The sequence below is a fragment of the Chelmon rostratus genome, chromosome 3 (genome assembly GCF_017976325.1).
Source record: "Chelmon rostratus isolate fCheRos1 chromosome 3, fCheRos1.pri, whole genome shotgun sequence".
NCBI classification, from domain to species: Eukaryota; Metazoa; Chordata; class Actinopteri; order Chaetodontiformes; family Chaetodontidae; genus Chelmon; species Chelmon rostratus.
In genome coordinates this window covers 5,953,421-5,971,720 of record NC_055660.1, presented here as the reverse complement: position 1 = coordinate 5,971,720, position 18,300 = coordinate 5,953,421, and the positions used below count along the sequence as shown (strand labels likewise).

Genomic DNA, 18,300 nt, shown 5'->3' with positions numbered 1-18,300 from the left:
TCTGGTTACTTTTCAGATTAAGATTGTGCAAACAAAACATATTCAGTTTATAAACTATGATGCACCGTTACAACAGTTTACTGAATAGTTATAATTATGTCCACCTCAACCAAGTCCACATAAAAATGCTATGCACACATGAATGCATCAGTAATAATAATCTAATCATGTGATATGGAGTAGTATAACACCTGTACTTTTTCATTTGATACTTTGTACGTTTTCCTCGTATTTGCATGCCTTTACTTGAGGCAGGACTTCTACTTGTAATGGCACGTTTCAGTTTTTCCATACCTCTACTTTTGCTAAGGATCTGAATGCTTCCTACAACACCTGGACCTTACACACCTGTAGACATTATTCAGTGGTGGAAAGCAGCTTTGCTCAAGTACTGTACTTGTACATTTTGCTAATTAATACTACTACTCCACCACATCTAAAGGAAGAAAATTATACTTTTTACTCCTGTCTGTATACCTTTTTATAGTTAAGAGCTGCTTTATAGTCTAAGATGATAATAATAAAAAAGCATAAAACAATCTAATAAAATGCAATGCATTGTTAAAGATTAAATTGCTGGTTTGCAACCTTTTTGGGGTGTGACCACTTCTAGAAACACAGCCTCTAGATGGCTTGATAATACTACCTGAATGCAAGATTTTTAACTCACTATTAAATTAGTTAAAATTTGTATTTGCTCTCCTTGATGGCACATGCAATAAAAGCTATCTATGCATCAGTTTTGTGTTATATAATCAAACATCCTTCCTTTGGGCTGTACTTATGTTAAGTGAAAGTCTTAAGTCAGCATAATTATCGCATTGTAGTCTTTAAGTTAGTGACAGCGAGGTAAAACTGTGCATGGCCTTCTAGGAGAGTTTTGACATCCAGCATGTCAGACTCATGAATCATTGTTGGGACAGGTTGGGCAGGTACGCACATGAACATACACTCAGGTTCTCTTCTGTGGGTGTGTCAGTTCCACCAAACAAAAGTGCAGCTACGCATATGGGCTTTTTTTTTCTTGCTGGATCAGTGTCGCTACAGTGCACTTCTAATCAGAAGCTTAGGGTTGCTACAATACATATACAACATGTATATTTACCACTCTTAGTACTAACATGTTCCTCTTGAATGGCTTACAGATAATAATTAGTTGCATTAAGAAACTATAAATAAAAAGCAAACAATAAATCAACAGGGAACAAGCAGTGTTTGCATATCATTGTTCTACTGGAAAGAAAGCTAACTGATGAGTAAAACAAGCATGGAAGCACATTTGAAATTTAAATCAACAAAGCCAGACACAATGGCAACTAGGTCAGTGCGTTAACACAGAACACACAACTACCTGTTTTGCATCTGGTTTGACAGAAAAAGGGAGGAAAATAAGCTGGGCAGCAGTCATTCTCGACATGTCGTGACAGTGTTCCTTTTTTTTTTTTTTGTTTGTTCATAAAGAAAGTGAGTGTGCAACTCTGGGAAAAAAACGTTGTGCTTTTGTGACAGAGTTTACAATTTTCCAGTGGCAGTTTTTAAAGAAATGAAAGCACAGAAGATAGGAGACCCTGTGTGAATACATTTATACACTGCACCCTAAATTTTGGAAGGAATTCAACTGCATAAAATGGCTTATAAAACTCAGAGGGACATTTTATTTGCAACATGAGAAAAGAGGTCCTGCAAAAAGTAAATGTACTTTAAATATTTACAGCACTTGCATACATATCCTAAACATGTCCTCTGTAATTTAATTCTGCTGTTAGTCCCAATGCACTTTGTGAATGAAGAACAAGAAGCCCCCTCCAAGCAAAAATAAAACATAGGAAAAAAAAGTGCACAAGCATTTGATTCCAAACCATCTGTTTAAACCATATAAATTAGCTCATTGGCTGCACAGATGTGCTAAGTGTTGATTCCTTTCCATCATCAACTTGGGGCTCTCAGTTTTCATGCAAACAGGTGTCCCAAAAGTCAGGCTGCTAGGTTGTGTCACCCCTCATAGCCTCGAATGGTTGGTGCCTCTCTTCTCTGGTTGCACCAAAGCAACATATCTGCTGATGAAGTCCATCCGCCACTGAGAGCTTACTGAGAGCCATCCTTATTCAAAGGCCACCACAAATATGAACCCTGGTGCATTTATTTTAACTCTGATCCACAGAACATAAGATAGAACTGCTGAGACCAGGTATACTGCTTTCAAACTGAAGCTTAACTACTTATTTTTCCCTTATTGAGGCCATGAACTCTGGTAGAGGAGCTGGCAGTCAGTCCATGTAGTCAAAGTCCTCGGGGATCCCGAAGGCTTTATTAATGTGGCTGTCATCAAAGGCGAACTTCTTCTTTGTCCATGACTTGATGGAGAAAACATTGTCTGGAAACAGGAATTGAAATCTTTGTTTAATGAATCGAAATACACGGATGCACTCCCCCCTCCGGTGTTATTATAGTATTACAGACACATCGTAGCACAGACAGGCTGGGATTATGTGAATATTCTTGGACTTGAGAACAACGGTTGAGGCCAAGAACAAACCATCTGTCTCACTGCTCTGAAGCACTTCCTCAATGCTGTTTTGGCAAAAGTTTAGTTATTACTTCCTGAACACAGAACATTTCCCACCAGTGACCATCTCCCACACCTGAAAATGATTTGGGCAATTAGGGTGAATGTGGTGGGTTATCTTGGGTCTTAAAGTACGCCAAATCCTGCAGATAAACTGCAGATTAGACTCCATATATCTGTCAGGTAGAGCTGCGTGAGATGGAATGTGAGTGTCTGGAACTGATTGAGCCTTAATTGTGTTTTAATTCTGATTATTTATTCATTCATTTTTTTATTTGAATTTTTGGCACCTTCCCTCAACCAGCAGGAGGAGGTGGAATATTTGCAAAACTGACTTAGCTAATTTACTAGCTTCACATTAGCTCCTTTGCAAATTCTTTGATTCGATTAATAATCCATGATGATACACATAATCAGCCCAGTCTATTTCCATTTTACTGCGCTCTACTGACTGTAGTACAAACTGCTGTCATTTTATTTCATTTATAATACTAATAAACCTTTATTTATCTTATTATTTATCAAAATGCTTTGCAGGCTAAAAACAACAAACAACAGGACTCATGAAGGTGTCAACAATAAAAACAATAACACCACCAAAGAAAAACAAATGGTGTGGGAGGATCAGAGGAAGGCTAGACTATAAAAGTGCATTTTAAGAGGAGACTTGAATGAAGAAATAGCCGTCCTAGTCTCCTCTGGAAGGTTGTTGCAGAGTCTAGGAGCCCTGACAGCAAACACTCCGTCACCTTTGGTTTTTTTTTAGGCTGGATTTAGGAACCACCAGGAGAGCAGCATTTGAGGACCCCATGGCCCTTGACAACAAACAGGGAGCTAAAAGGTCAGAAACGTAACTATGGGCCAGACTGTTCTGGGCTTTAAAAGTGATAAGTGAAATTTTGAAATCAACAAAAAAAAAAAAACGTATAACTGTGTAATTTCTGGCACCTGTTAAAATCCTGGCGGCTGTATTTTGGATTAACTGTAGAGACGAGAGAGTCTCTGCTGCAGACGGAGAAAAACGAGTTGCAATAATCAGGCTGCGCTGAAATAAAAGCATGAAGGCCTGTTCACAGTTTCATCATCTTATAAATACAAGTAGCCTATTGAAAAGTCTACATGGATGTGATAAGAAATGATAATTGTTCATTGTTCTCTGTATTGCAGTTTATTTTACAATCTAAAATGAGTTCCAATGAACTGAAGGAAAGCGACTTTTAGAGGTGACTGAAGAGACAAACCGAAAGTAAATCAAACTGCTTCCTGTAGACTAGCGCCTGTTTTATCAAGTGTTTTAAGTCAATAAACTCTGAATCACACTGTTAGCAATGCCTTCCACTTGAGATGTGACAACATGCATGTGATTAACTGTGTCAGGGCTTGTCTGTGTCTTTATCTGTGGGTGTGTTTCAGTGTGACAAAGCTGCAGGTTAAAGCCACACAACATCGACTAGATGCTGAAATAACGGCAGCAATGACGTTTAAAAAATATATGTACAAAAACGAAGGTGCATAAAGATGCAGGCACGATCTGCTTTTGCTGTGTTGATTTTAGTGGTGATTCTGGTGCTGTTAGTTGCAACAGAACAGCTGAGAACATCACAGCTTGTGGTAAAAAAAAAATGCATTGCACTTGTTCTACAGCAGCAGTTGTGCTCAGTACTATGAGGAAACACATTTATGCTCATTGCTAGCTCATGTCTATTTGTTTAGTAGTGTCCAGCCCAGAGTGAAGTACAAGTCCTGCAAGAGGCAGATATGACTCATGGTTTCTTAAAATGAATATAATTGTGAGGAAGTAAAGCAAAAAAAATGTGCCCACTGTAACTGACAACCTCACTTTGTTGACCTAAAGAGTCAAAACACCACAGGCCTGGTTGGTTACCATGACCCCCAAAGGTCAGCTGTCTCCAAGGTTACTGCTTAGGTCAACCAATGCACACAGAGTCTAACTGTTGACTCCTGGGAGGTGGCATGCTCAAAACAAAGTGCCCTTACAGCTTGGACTTTGTGAATTTGAAAGCATTAAAGTGGAATCAACGGAATAAGCACTGCCACAGCGATTCCATAGTTATTCATTTTTGTACTGAATACTCAGAAACAGCTTCCTGCAGTAACTGTGTTGATGAAGCCATATTAAAATATTCAATTTACTATACTGTAAAACAAGGAAAGCTACATGCGCATGCATTCAAAAGATAAGATGACTCACCTGTCCACCTGGAAACAGCGTCTTTTGCTACAGTGTTTGACTTTCCTGCAAAACAAAATATATATGCATTATTATGTGTGTTTAGAGTAAATTATTAGTATTATCATTATTTACGCAAATGGAAGGAAGAGACTACTTGCAATCAATTAAAGTCAGTTTTGGATTATTGCTCAAAACAAGGCAGCAGCCTGTGATTAAAACTTATTGACGCCGACTGAACAAGCAACGAAGACATTTCAAAAGCAGTAAAGTGATGGGTTACACTTCATTGAACTGTGTGGTCACGTTTCAGATACATCATCATCCATTTGGAGCTGCACAGTATGCGTATGTTTTGTGTCTCACGTTTATCAGCAGCAAATAATATTCTTTATGGAGGAAAGTAGTCAGTGATGTGATGACTGGATAGCTACAGCCATACTGTATGAACAGGTGGTTATTTACTACTAAAGTAAAGTGGACAAGTTTAGCCTACACCCCCCTGCAGTGCTAGTTCTGGAGACCTGACAGAGCTGAACAACGCGCTCTAACAGCATAGCTCATGTTTTAAGGTGACCCATAAAACTGAATCCTTATAACAACAGCAGATAACATCGCTAAGTTGCTGTCCACCTGGAAATGAATATAACTTTTTTTAGCCATCAACAGACACTTATTTGCCTGCTGTGCTGAGGCTCCGGCATCCTAAAATCCAGCTAATATTCGCTGCTTTATTGTTAAATGACACAGCGCAAACAAAAGATATCCACAAAAATAAACAGCAGCTGCAGGTGGGAGGGACTGAATTGAATAAGTTCTGACTCATGGACCTGGAGACATTGTGAATTCACATTATGGATGAGAATTTGGATACATGAATGCATGAACATCTGAACCATCACCAGTCAGACCAGCAGCTGCCACTGAGCTTTGACTTCTGGTTTGCCTGCTGGAACTGTAAATGTGTGGAAATGAGAAACATTGAATAAAACAATATATCTTATTGGTATCATTGTTACATTCTAAGAAATTATAATCTGAGACAAATTAGTCTTTAAGATTTAGCATGGCTTAGTTCTTCCACACCTTAGTGCTTGAAGCAGAAAACAACTGACACGTGTTGTTGTCCTTGTTTTATGTGTTCTTATGAAGTGTGCTCTGCTATATGTACAGTATTGCTGTTCCTATTTTAATGTACTTCATGTGTCTTTTGTAGCTGTCACTACACCTGCCCAGGTGAAAATTAGCCTGTATGGCTAAACAAGCACATTTACAGAAATGTCTATTAATGTGTTCTGTCCCTGTAACTTTAAACTGCATAAATAAACAGATAAAAAATATATATATAACAAAATAAATATTATTCACAAGATAGTACAATATAATTCCACTACAAAATGATGCCACAGTGTATTTATAGCGAATGGAAGAGAAACAGGAAGGAAAGGAAATATAATCATGAAAAAATGTAAAATACGGTGCTTTTAAAGGCTCCCTTCAGTATGGTTATAAATGAGATGTGCGAATTCATGAGCAACTTTGTCACTCTGATTGGCGTTTCCTCATTTAGTACCACACCTGTCATGCATATTGCTGCAATTTCTTTGAGCTGTTTTTTGCACTTTACCCTCGTTTGCTGATTTTTAACTCCACCTGTTAACGCAGCAGCTAATTGAAATTATGTGTGTGGCAACCATTACCGAACATTTTGACCCGACCAATCCAGCTTGAATTAAAATGTTCGCTGTACGCTCGGCAGCAGTGCTAATATTTTTCAGAGGTAATGTGACTGAGCAAGGCCGTGCTTTTAATGGTATTTCGGTCTGATCTAACGAGAAGCGCAGTGTTTCCATTTTAGTTTCAGTTGGAATCATCAAAGTGTTTGGTGGTTTTAATCCCACCTCTTGGGTGAACATAACATCTTATTGTTATCCGTGGGTGTGGCAACCACAGTCAAACATGCTCAGGGCAAAAGACGTCTCAGACACATCCAATACGTAATCATTTGTACAGGATAACTGGTGGTGTGGGTCTGGCTTCATGAGAGCAGAGTAACAACAAATGTAAACAAAGGTTTCCTTACGTTTGAGCCCTGAACGACCCTTTAGTACCGACACAGCTTTTAGAAAGTAAAGCCCAAAATTAAGTAGTGAAAGTGTGTTTCTATGTACTATTGTCCAATCATTTTTATTATTCATATTCCAAAACTATTTATCATTCAAAATCTTCAAAATAAAAAGGATCAATGGTCCAAAATTATCCAAACTTAAACAATGTATGGTTGTTATTATATTGCAGCTGTTTTGTACAATCATCAATAAATGCATGACAGTTTAAGGTAAAACTTGTGCTTATTGTGTCTAACACTGGGTCAAAACAACCATATTTACATTTTTTGTAAGTAACCCAGAAGTAATATAGAAAAATAAAACTAACAATGAGTGAATACAACCCATACTAGATAAAATAACCCAGTATTGCATTTATCATATAATTCCCAAACTAGGTCAATTTGGACCATTTCCAAAATGCTGGCTGTGGCCCTCACTATTATTATATATCATAAATTTGGACTCTTATAATGCATAAATATGGAGCATTTTATAGTATTAGTGTTTTAACTAAAGAAATGCACTTGCAATAGTTACATTCCTCCACAGAAGACATCTGCTTTAAAGGTGCGCTCTGAACGACATCTGCATGAACAGATCCGAGCCCAGCCTGCAAGCTCAGTCCAACCACCTCAGAGTAGACATAACATCATGTCATACACTCTGAGCTCTCAGAGCACAATACGACTTTCACTGAGGGGAAATGGTTATCTATAACAAACCTGTGTCTGTGTGTGTGTGTGTGTGTGTGTGTGTGTGTGTGACGTGGTTAAAAGAGAAGAAGTCCTGCAGGTGAGTGGCAACAGCGATGAATGTGAAAACAAAAGACAAGTGAGTGAAAGTGAGAGGAAGCTTCTCCTCTCTTAGGTGTATCTATTCAACGTGGGTGCATTATGTGTTAACTTTCACTGTCTATCACACACATACGAGTTGAAGCAGAGCATATACATAGTTGAGAATCAGATATTTCGCCAAAGACTCAACTTACAGTGGAGAGAGCCAGAACCAGTGAGTGTTGGATCATCTACTTTTACCAGATCAACACGTATTACTGCCAGTCAGAGAGAGAGAGCGGTCTGAACACAAGAGTTCACACAGATGTCAGTTAATAGATAGGATGTTCCTGGATTCCTCGTATATCCCCTGAGAATAAAGATAAACATCTAATATTTGTTTCATTTCCAAACAAGCTCAGATGACTATTGTGGCTTAACATTTATTACTTCAATGCAATCTGCTTTAATGTTTTGTTAAATTTGTCAGTATTTCAAGAGGAAAAAAACCTTTTCAGACTCCGTTCAGATAGCCGTAAAAAAAAAAAATAAAACTTTCCTGGTGTTTGGATTGGGACTCCAACAGCTGCTGCAGAGATTAAGCTTGGCAATAAGTTTATCACAGGCAGCAGATGCTGAGTTTCTGCAGACAATCTCATCATGATGTTTTTTCTCAAGGATCCAAATAAAAATGTTGAAGGACATTTTGGGTTTTAGCTTGGCACCAAGCAGAAAGTACAGTTAATTTTATTTTTTTGTTCTACTTATCTGCCGTACAGTGTAGAGAATATCAAGCTTGCACACTGTGTGGCAGCCGCACTAGTAAAGAAGATCACCTCGATTTGCCGTTTTTTTTTTTTTCTTTTCTGCGTCTTTAAGCTCTGCTGTGAACCAAGTTCACTTTCCAGTTACACTTTAATCCAAATTACACTTTATGGCTCATTTCAAACCTGGCCTTGATTATATATATATATATATTACATGTACTGTGTCAAAAACTCAATATCCTGGACATTCATCCAGCTGTCTTTGGCACAGTACTTATTTATAGACTGTCACCTAGACGACAGTCTTCATAGACATGTTTGGCGTTGAGTGAATGTAATTAAGTTCACCGTAATGTTTATCTTAACTGGTTACCTACCAGAGCCCCAAAATGTACTCTTTTTTTTTTTAAATGTCTCACGAGTACAAGTAGATTAGTCACGAGTTGCCTGCATGTGATTATTAGAGGACTAGACAATATTGTCATAACAGGGTGGAAAATACCAGCAGCACTGTGTGCAGACTGGCTGCATGCTTGGAGAAGCATCGGGAGGTGCAGGTAAAGAGACCAGATTTTTATGACAGCACACATGCCACATGTGTCCATAAAATAACACACACCCTTTACCACAGGTCAGCTGTAACATGAACAGAAGGCAGGTGAGGATTTTTGTAATGCCACTAATAGCTGTGGCATTGTGTGGAGATGTGTAACAGCCTGTAAATGAGTCATAGCCAGTGGCCTTGGTGCTTTGAAAAGCTTTTAACACCAAAGCCTTTGGGCTGAGAGATCAGAGGTTACAAGACTCATTTAGACCGCAATTAAAACGGCTCAGATCTCAAGACATGCATGTCAAAGGCGCCTCGGTTTCAGCAGGAAGGTTCACACCGTTAACTCTTACCGTTTGTATCAAGATAGAACCAGTTTGTGGATCAAGCTGACGTAAGAGTCATCTTCAACGCACGCTGAGCGACCACTTGTGATCGTGTTTTCACTTCCTTGTTCACAGTTGAGTTTAACTGTGAGAACTTATGACCCTGCTGCTACACAGAAAAAATATGTTTGTTCTTCACTGCACAATTAGAGATGAGGACTCCTGTGACAAGCGCCTCAAAGTAATGCCCCAAGTTGTGTGGCACAGGCAAACAAACAGTATTTCACTGTGTTTGGATGGACTGTTGTTCTATAAACACACTACAACGTTGACTTGGCAATCCTTCACTGCAGTCAGGCGAGAATTTGCATTCATACAGCTGCACCACATATGAATGCAGTCACACGTTTCTGGTCACCACTGACTCTGGATAAAGTAGCTTCTCTTTAATGTATCTGGATGCATTCACGCCTTATTTTGAGCTGTCTGAACATCCAAGATAGCATTTAGTGAAGTGTGACGAGGGAAACTGAGGGTGTAAACTATGTTTTTCCATGTCCTGTTAGGTTTTTTTTTTTTTTTTTTTTTTTAGCTCTATGAGTGGGTGATTTTTACTGGTGGCCAAGTTCATTGCAGAACTGGTGATTTGGATTTGTTTCTAGTGATAGCATTTCCATAACTGTGAATGTGTAATGTGCTGAACAGCTAAAATCCGGTTGAAATTGTTCATGCAATATCTGACAATTTGTGGGAGGCAGCACTGAAGTTATTCAGCTCCTAATGCACAATTTATGTTCATCATCTGGTGTGAAACCAGACCACCACCTCAAATGGTTTGTTTCTTGGACGTTGCCCAACTCTTTCCTCTCTATCTCTCTCTTCTAAACAAGAGATCCTCACCGGATGCAAAAAAAACATAGCACCATCTTCCTTGATGAGCCACCTGATGTTGGAGTCCATCTTATTCTCTGGGATTTTTTTAGAGCATAAATCACTCCAAGCTTTTAGCTACAGTAGCTGAAAGACTTGAAGTCCAGTGACAACAACTGATTTAACGTTAAATAGTTAGATATGAATCAGCAAATTATTTACATGCACTTGCTGTTTGGCTACATTGTCACTCCGACCAGCACTCTTACTCTTAGAGCGGGGGGGGCAAACTTTTTCACTTGTGGGCCACAAAGGGTTCTAAAATTTGACTGGGGGGCCGAACCAGGAGCAGATGGATGGAGTGTTTTGGTAATCCACCTCATAAGAGAAAATAAAATATCATGGGATATGTAGAAAACATGTAATTTAATTTCAATTGAAAATGAACAAAAGCATTTCAACTAAATATCTGTCTTTGAAGTCCCACAGAACTGAGCGATTTATTGAAATGACTCTTAAAACACTGAAAATTAAATGATTAAAATATTTTTTTTTATTATTTTAAAGCACTGAAAGTTGTGTTATCCTTCAGGACATCATCATCATCACTCTCCTCCTGACTGTCTTTATTTAACAAACGGTAGGAGATGCAGGTCTACTGTCCTCTCTTTCTATTCAATCATCCCTAATGCCAAAACTCAACAACGAGCAGCGCGAGGACGGAACAGTGACAACGCACCAGTATGTGGAGCGCGTTATATTTGATCGCGCTGCATTTGCGCACTTGGTTTTGAGAACGTCGTACACCTGAGCACCACATATGTGCATCCCTTAACAGACAGGACATGTAACATGTCAGGCTTATTGAAGAAATTATTTTCAGATGCATTTTTTACACAACACAACGGAGAAACGTCCTTTTAATTTCAGGGGGAACAGTGTTGTTGGTCTCCCTTTTTATCCAGCGCATCAAAGTTTTCTTGCTGTATCATCGTCTTTAAACACCGCCACAGTCTCTTGGCATATCAGGCAGACAGCAGCTGATCTGTGTTCAGTAAAAATATTTAGTTGTCCACTCCTGATTAAAAACTGGACATCCTCTGTCCACTTTTCTTTTCTTAGCTCCGCTCATCTTTACAGAAGGGCTGAGGGTCGTAGAGTAAAGCGCAAACGTGGAGTAATACGCCGCACCTCAACACAGCTCAATGTATCTAGAGTGCGCCATCTATTTGGAAAAAGCCAGAATTGCAGGAAAAATAAAACATTAACAAGGTTTATTGATATAATTTCTTCAAGTTCGGCGGGCCGGATTAAAATTTGTAACGGGCCGCATATGGCCCTCGGGCCGTAGTTTGCCCATGCCTGTCTTAGAGTCTTTGTACATTTAAAGTTTGACAGAGTCAGAGTTTATGTAGTGGTCTGATGTCTCTGGTCAGTGATCGTAGGTGAATTGACTGACGCAGAAGCTTAGAGCTGACTTGAAAAACCAGTCATGTCGCATTCATACTCACTCATCTCCTCAATGACTTCAGGGTCACATTCCCTGTATTTATCCAACTCGGCCTGCAGCTGAGCTCGCTCCTCTCGAAGAGCCTTCAACTCCTTCAGCAGAGAGCTTCTTTCCTCCTGCACACACACGGATCATTGGAGAGATTTCCAAGTCTCAATTAACAAGGATTATTCATTTTATCTAATGAAATAGATTTTTCCGTACAAGGTGCTTTTGACAATATTCTTACTGTATCTTGACGTCCCACTTTGGCTTTTTCCACAGCGCTTTCTAGAGACGCTTTCCGCTGCTTTGCTTGAGAATTCTTGAGAGTAAAAGGAGTTTTACATTAGGTACATTAGACACCAAACTGCTACCAAGGAAGAGATTCTCCTGCATTCTGCCATAAAGTCTTTTATTGAACTTAAAGATAAGACTTTATTGATCCCACACTGAGGAAATTTACTTGTTCCAGTAGCAGAAGAAAAAGGAGAGGCAGAAAAAGAACAAAGAGACAATAAAAAAAAGATACAAAATGAAATCAACTATATACAAGAGCATAAAAAATATAATAAAAGTGGTTGAAAAGTTACTGAGACAAACCAACAATCTGAAAGGCAACAGATCAACACTGGCCACCAGCGAGCAGAAGCTAAGCCGGCTTTTGCAGCTTTTAACTAGTATGCATGCACTTTTGAAATCTTGGCATTAAAGGGTAATGGTTTATTAGCATGAATCGCTAATTACAGTGCTGTTATTTGTACTGCTATAGCAAGCTCTATCATTAACTTGGCAGCAAGAAAAGAAGCCGTGTTGTAATCTAAACTTTTTCATACGTACTTAACACAGCCAGCAGTCGTAACCTCAAGCACACAAAAATACACTGCTGTGTTAGATAGCTGATATGATTTTAACCATAACATTCGACATTAGGAGTCTACAACTGCTGTCATCCATGCCTGTACTATTGTAACGCTTGCGTCATTATTTTGTGACAGATTGCTGCTCTACAGCATCAAACTTCTGTCCCAGAAATCTGGTGGCCGACATTCTCCGTGGAGTCACCTCCCTCACACCATCTGTCTGCCATGCAGCCAAAGGGGGAAGTTGGGACACAACAGATAGAGAGAAGTCCGGAGACGAGCAGCAGTGACGCTTTCTGTGACAGCAAATGTCGCACAAAAGCCACCGAATGTAACGTGACAGATTCTCAACTTGAAGTTATCGATAGCGCACTTTTTTTTCTATCCAGGAATTTATCTGGTTATTTTGAATATTAAAACCCCCACAACAATTAAATTTACCTACTCAAAAACAAACTCAGAAGAACTTGCCCATAATCAGCAGCTCATTTGCGTTTTCTTCCCATTCTTTTTTTCGTCTTCTATTACCAGAAGTCTTTTCTGGCCTGAGCTTATTCATATGTTGACTTCATTTACTGTAAACTACAGTGAGCAGTGTCTCACAAATAACACAACCTTTCATTAAAATTTGTTAAAAATCCATCTTCTCCTTTCATTTTCTGTCAAATCTGCAGCTTTTGAGACATGAGGTAACCATTTCCAGGCTTTAACTGAGTTCCCTCACCTGTTTTTGCAGCTCCTCCAGTTTGTGCTTGCGAGCGTGCAGGGCCTTGCTGGGAAAGGCCCAGTAGTAGTTAGATGTACCCACTCTTTCACAGTCCACCATGTTGTCATCCACCAGGCTCTGCAGCACATCCTTCACCGTCATGGGAGCTTAAAGCAGCAGAGAGGAGAGCAAACCTTCCTCATTAAAAAGGTCCACAATCATCCATTTTCAATCATTACGTTGCCTTCTCAGCAGATGTGATGCTACAACCCTGATTCCCAAACGTTGGGACGCCGTGTAAATTGAAAAGAGTACAAAGACAATATATTTAATGTTTGACCTCATTCATTGAATTTTGTAAATATCTGCTTATTCTGAATTCGATGCAGCAACACGTTTCAAACAAGTTGGGACAGGAGCAACAAAAGACTGGGAAAGATGTGGAACGCTCCAAAAACACCTGTTTGGATCATTCCACAGGTAAACAGGTTGATTGGTAACAGGTGATAGCATCATGATTGGATATGAAAGGGGCTTCCTGGAAAGGCTCAGTAGTTCACAAGCGAGGATGGAGCGAGGTTCACCACAATGTGTGTGTCTCAATATGATTGTATAAATTATATTACTACATGGGCTCAGGAAGACTCCATGAACGTGGTAAACAGATGCAAATGATTGCATTCTGTTTTTATTTCCGTTTTACACAGTGTCCAAGATTTGTGGACGACTCATTTATGGTAGAGTTGTGACTGTTATCAGCTTGAGGCGATATAATATGATGTTAGGTATAATATTTCATTCTACTGAGGGTTTTAAAAAATACAAGTCAGCACCGGCTCGCGTTTTTACTGCTGGCAAGGCTGAACACTCAGATGCTCACAGAACTAAACCCACACATCAGCAGCCTATCTGGCCCCTTTATACTTATCTGAGAGAACATTACATGAGAGGATGTACAAGAGCAGGAGTTCCATCTTGAAGAGTGTCAGCGGTGAAATGTGATACTCCCACACGTTCGCTCAGCCGGTCCACTGTGAAACTGAGCGAGCTTATCAGCTATGTTAAGAGCTGAGCTGCGCGAGTCCTGAGAGGATGTGGAACGGCAGCAAAAATAAAAACGAAAATGGAAAATACTGGGATGGATTAATGAAACTCTGTATGTGCATGAGTTCAGACCTGTCCTTTACAGCCATTTGTCTCCCTTCTGTTCATGTGATTCAAACAGCCCTTTTCAGCTATTACCACTCTTTTTTAGTCTAGTTGAGATCACTCTCTTGGCCCCTTTTCTCACATTTTCTTCCCTCCAACAGGAACATGTGCCCATAATGCAGAGCTCTTGTTGCCCCCCCTTCCCCCATCAACCAGTCACAACATGTTGCCCAAGTAAGGGGGTCAAAAACATGTGCTTTCAATCATGGCAGCACGATCCAGTTTCTCCAGATTAATGTCCACTTGAACACAAAAATCCCTCCTCAGTTCACCCAAACATGAACCACACAGTTTTGTTCCTCTGCAGGGTCTAGCACTTAAAAATACACGTTTCTTTCTTCTTTTTTTAAAAAAATACATTTCCTCCTCGATGCTCAAAGTGTCAGGCTCCGTGTTGACATTGGGGGAATATGTTTTGTTTGAAAACCAAAAGCTTTCAACAGTGCTCTGCGCTGTGAGATTACTGCCACTGATAGATCCCGTTCTAAATACAGCTAAGTTGGCAACAGCTAGTTCTGGTTGTCATGGTGATTTTTGCAAGCCTGTCACCACAGAGTTTTCAAGAATGCATGAGGGTGCAACGTCTGTTGACACCGACTGTACAGCCTGAAATAAACTGATGGTATTTTCCTTAAAATACCATCAATTAGTTGGTATTCATGCATGTTTTATCCCATTTATTACTATTCAAGCACACTATCGTTCTGTGAATACTTATCTAAACCAAAGCATAATTCTTGTTTCTTTGAATATCTGCCTGTTGAGGTATCAAAACTAACAGACAATTCTCTGCTGGTCTCACTAACAGTCATGTCAAGGTTATAACTGGTCTAAACTGTCCTTAAGAACAAATTATTTTGCCAGAATTATACATTTTTACATTGATTTGTCTTAAATTCATTAAGTTGCAGAGTACAAGTTTTGCATTTCCAGCACTATTTCTTGTTGCATTACACCAAGAGTAACAAGAAGTAGCTTGGACTAAAGCTGCAATGATCAGCCAAGTAATTGATTAAAGGAAAATTAATTTCCAACTATTTTGATAATCAATTAATCGTTTCAGTAATTTTTGAAGCAAAAACATCAAACATTTGCTGGTTCCAGCTTCTAAAATGTCAAGATTTGCTGCTTTTCCTTGTCATTTATTATCAGTCCAGTAAAGTTTTGGACTGTTGGTTGGACATGAATGAAATATGAGGTCAGTGTGGTAAACGGGCTAAAATATGCTAATGAAAACAGTATGTAAATATGAAAATAATGAGTTCTAAAACATGACAAATGTCGTGCATTATGTTTTTCCCTTCAAAATCACTTTAATGTCTCCTGTTCAGACTCAACTCCCACGTTCATGGTTTTCTTTTCTAATAATAGAGTGACGTCTATTAACCTTTAGATTTATTCAATTTAGTTAGTTAGAAACCAGTGGAGGAAACACACAAAAAAAGACCATATATTTTGTAAACAGGCAGCCAACCTGAACACTTGACCAGCTGGACATGTGGGCAGACCATTCAAAAAATAAACAAATAAATAAATCAGTATTAATGATGTTTCTCTTCTAAAACTGTTGAGCCTTACTCACCTATGCCCTTTGTCTTAGGGGCGATCTTCTCAATGTCTTTCAGCTGAAACACATCTTTCTACAAAGAGGATAGGAGAAAATATTAAAGGAAAATAATTTTTCTTTATCAAAGCATCATAGAAAACAGCGCTTTTTAACATCTCTGCTTGATTCTCTTTAACAGAAAACTGAAATGTTTTTGTTCAGCTTCATAAAAAGAATTAAGTGAAGCATTTTGAAATTTTTGGTTTGGCAGTGATCTCATTTTAACATGGTTAAATCCAACTTTGTGGGGCCAATTCAGTTATAAAAAGTATTTGCGTGGCATGTGTGCAGATGCTGTGTATGAGTATCAAAGACTGAGAATCCCACAAAGTTTCATCTCAGAACATCCTGTTCTGTGTGGCAGGTTTTTTAAAATTAGAACACCTCAATGTCATGAGGCGTCAAGTCAAGTCTATCAAGTCTTTACAGGTCCACTTCTGTTCTGGTAGTAGTTTGCATGTTAGCTTTTGTCTCTGTTACACGTCTTAATGATTATCAGCCACATTAAATCAACAAATTATGTTAAAGAAATTAGAACACATGACAATATTGACTAATAATTTTAGTGATTATTTTTAAAATCCATGCAGTCACAGTGTAATCAAGAAAGCTGAAAGGGGACATGGAGGCTGGGAGGCCTTGTGTTGTACTGATATGGTTCTTCCTAAATTACAGCGTTATGTGGTCACCTGAAATGGCAAAACTCACCGTTTCAAAGAATATCTCCATCATGCGAGTTCTCTTCTCCTCTAAACTTAGTCCTTTCTTCCTTGACTGTAACAGATAGTTTAATGTAACATAAGGACTGGATCATTCTTGTAACAGGAGCAGATATGCTACCATATTACACAGCAAAAGCATGATATGGAAGTGGTAGTAAACACTGTACGAGGGCTTGATCGCATGTCCATGCTAGGCCTTCTCGTATTTAGCATGCAATAAAATAATGGCAGCAATGTGAACTACGCATGTTTAATAGGCTGTAGCTGCCTGTGGTGGCGATTTATGGCCCATGTATGAGTCTACATTAGTGTTGTTGTAATACATCTTCCGGCCGCTAGGCGCAGCACTGGGCAACTCTCCACTCAGCGAGGAAGAAATCTTGGCTAATGAAAATTACCCAAACTCCATCCAAGTATGTCGTGTTTTTATTTCTTAATATTGTTATTTATTATACTCTCCTGACCGTTAACAGAGAAGTTCACCTTTCCTGTAACGCCAATGTGTTATTGTATTTATCCAGTAGAGAACATGATACATGAGTTACATGAGCTAGATGGTCTCTAATGTAACTTAGGTAACGTTATTACGTAGGTCTTGAATAAAGTCGAACATTGTCCCTGTGATACTTAAATGTGCAACGCACTGCTAAGTGGATAACTCCAAAAGTCTTTTGTATTAACTATAGTAAAGCGACGTTACTACCGTTTGGTAGCTAACGATATAGCCGAAGTTACCGTTAGCTTGGAGCTAGCTTGATAATGCTAACTTGTTGGAAGCGTCTCTGAAAGACATCAGCTGCTGGTAAAGATGAACATCTGCTTACCATTTTGTTGTGTTGGCTCGACCAGCAACTCTGACACACTAACGTTTATGTTTATGGATTTGAGTTGTATGCCGTTATTTAGCGTTGTTATGTTCGTGATCCAAAGAAGCAGGCAATTCTAAATTTCCCGCGGAACGCTGAAGCCCCGTCGTGCTGCGTTCAAAACTCCCCCGAAATTCCCCTTTCGCTGTCCCGTGCTAAGTAACATTCTGAGAATCTTTAAACATAGTCTTAAAACCTACACACGGTTAATGATGATTAAATTATTCTCATTCATTTCATAAACTTCAGTCTATGTTGGTTAAATATGCTGCAACACAAGAACGAGTTATTTGATAAATTAATTGTAAAACCATGGCCCCTCCTTTTAACGTACTGCTAATCAATAAAACACTTCTACACGCATGTTATGCCACATTGTTGAACCTAGCGTATTGCCGAAAAACCCATGTTTGCCACTCGTAGGTATCTATGTTAGCCACAGTTTTGTGCAATTCGTGTCTTGTTCGCGGAAGTCGTGATTATTTCCGACTGCAAGGAAGGCAGCATTAGCTTACTGGGAGGAGCGAATTTGTTTGACTCCAACTCGTGATTTTCCGGCGCCCTCTGCTGTCTATTAAAGTGCACTTTTCAAATGAGGATCAGTAAACGATGTACAACTGTTTTGTCAAACATGTTAAATTCCGTAGGTCTGTTGAGTTACTGGGTGACTCTAAAATAAAAATATACA

At 39.1% G+C, this 18,300-nt stretch overlaps 1 protein-coding gene across 1 annotated transcript; it reads right to left on the bottom strand.

Annotated features, from left to right (window-relative positions):
• Positions 1–1,256: 1,256 nt before the first annotated feature.
• On the bottom strand, positions 1,257–17,699 carry mnd1 (meiotic nuclear divisions 1 homolog (S. cerevisiae)). Its single transcript, XM_041933993.1, has 8 exons — positions 17,571–17,699; positions 16,733–16,798; positions 16,001–16,058; positions 13,228–13,376; positions 11,891–11,965; positions 11,663–11,777; positions 4,779–4,823; positions 1,257–2,374 (listed from the first exon to the last, which is right to left on the bottom strand). The coding sequence occupies exons 1-8, from the start codon at positions 17,571–17,573 to the stop codon at positions 2,268–2,270; spliced, it is 618 nt and encodes a 205-aa protein (XP_041789927.1). The 5' UTR covers positions 17,574–17,699; the 3' UTR covers positions 1,257–2,267.
• Positions 17,700–18,300: the final 601 nt, after the last annotated feature.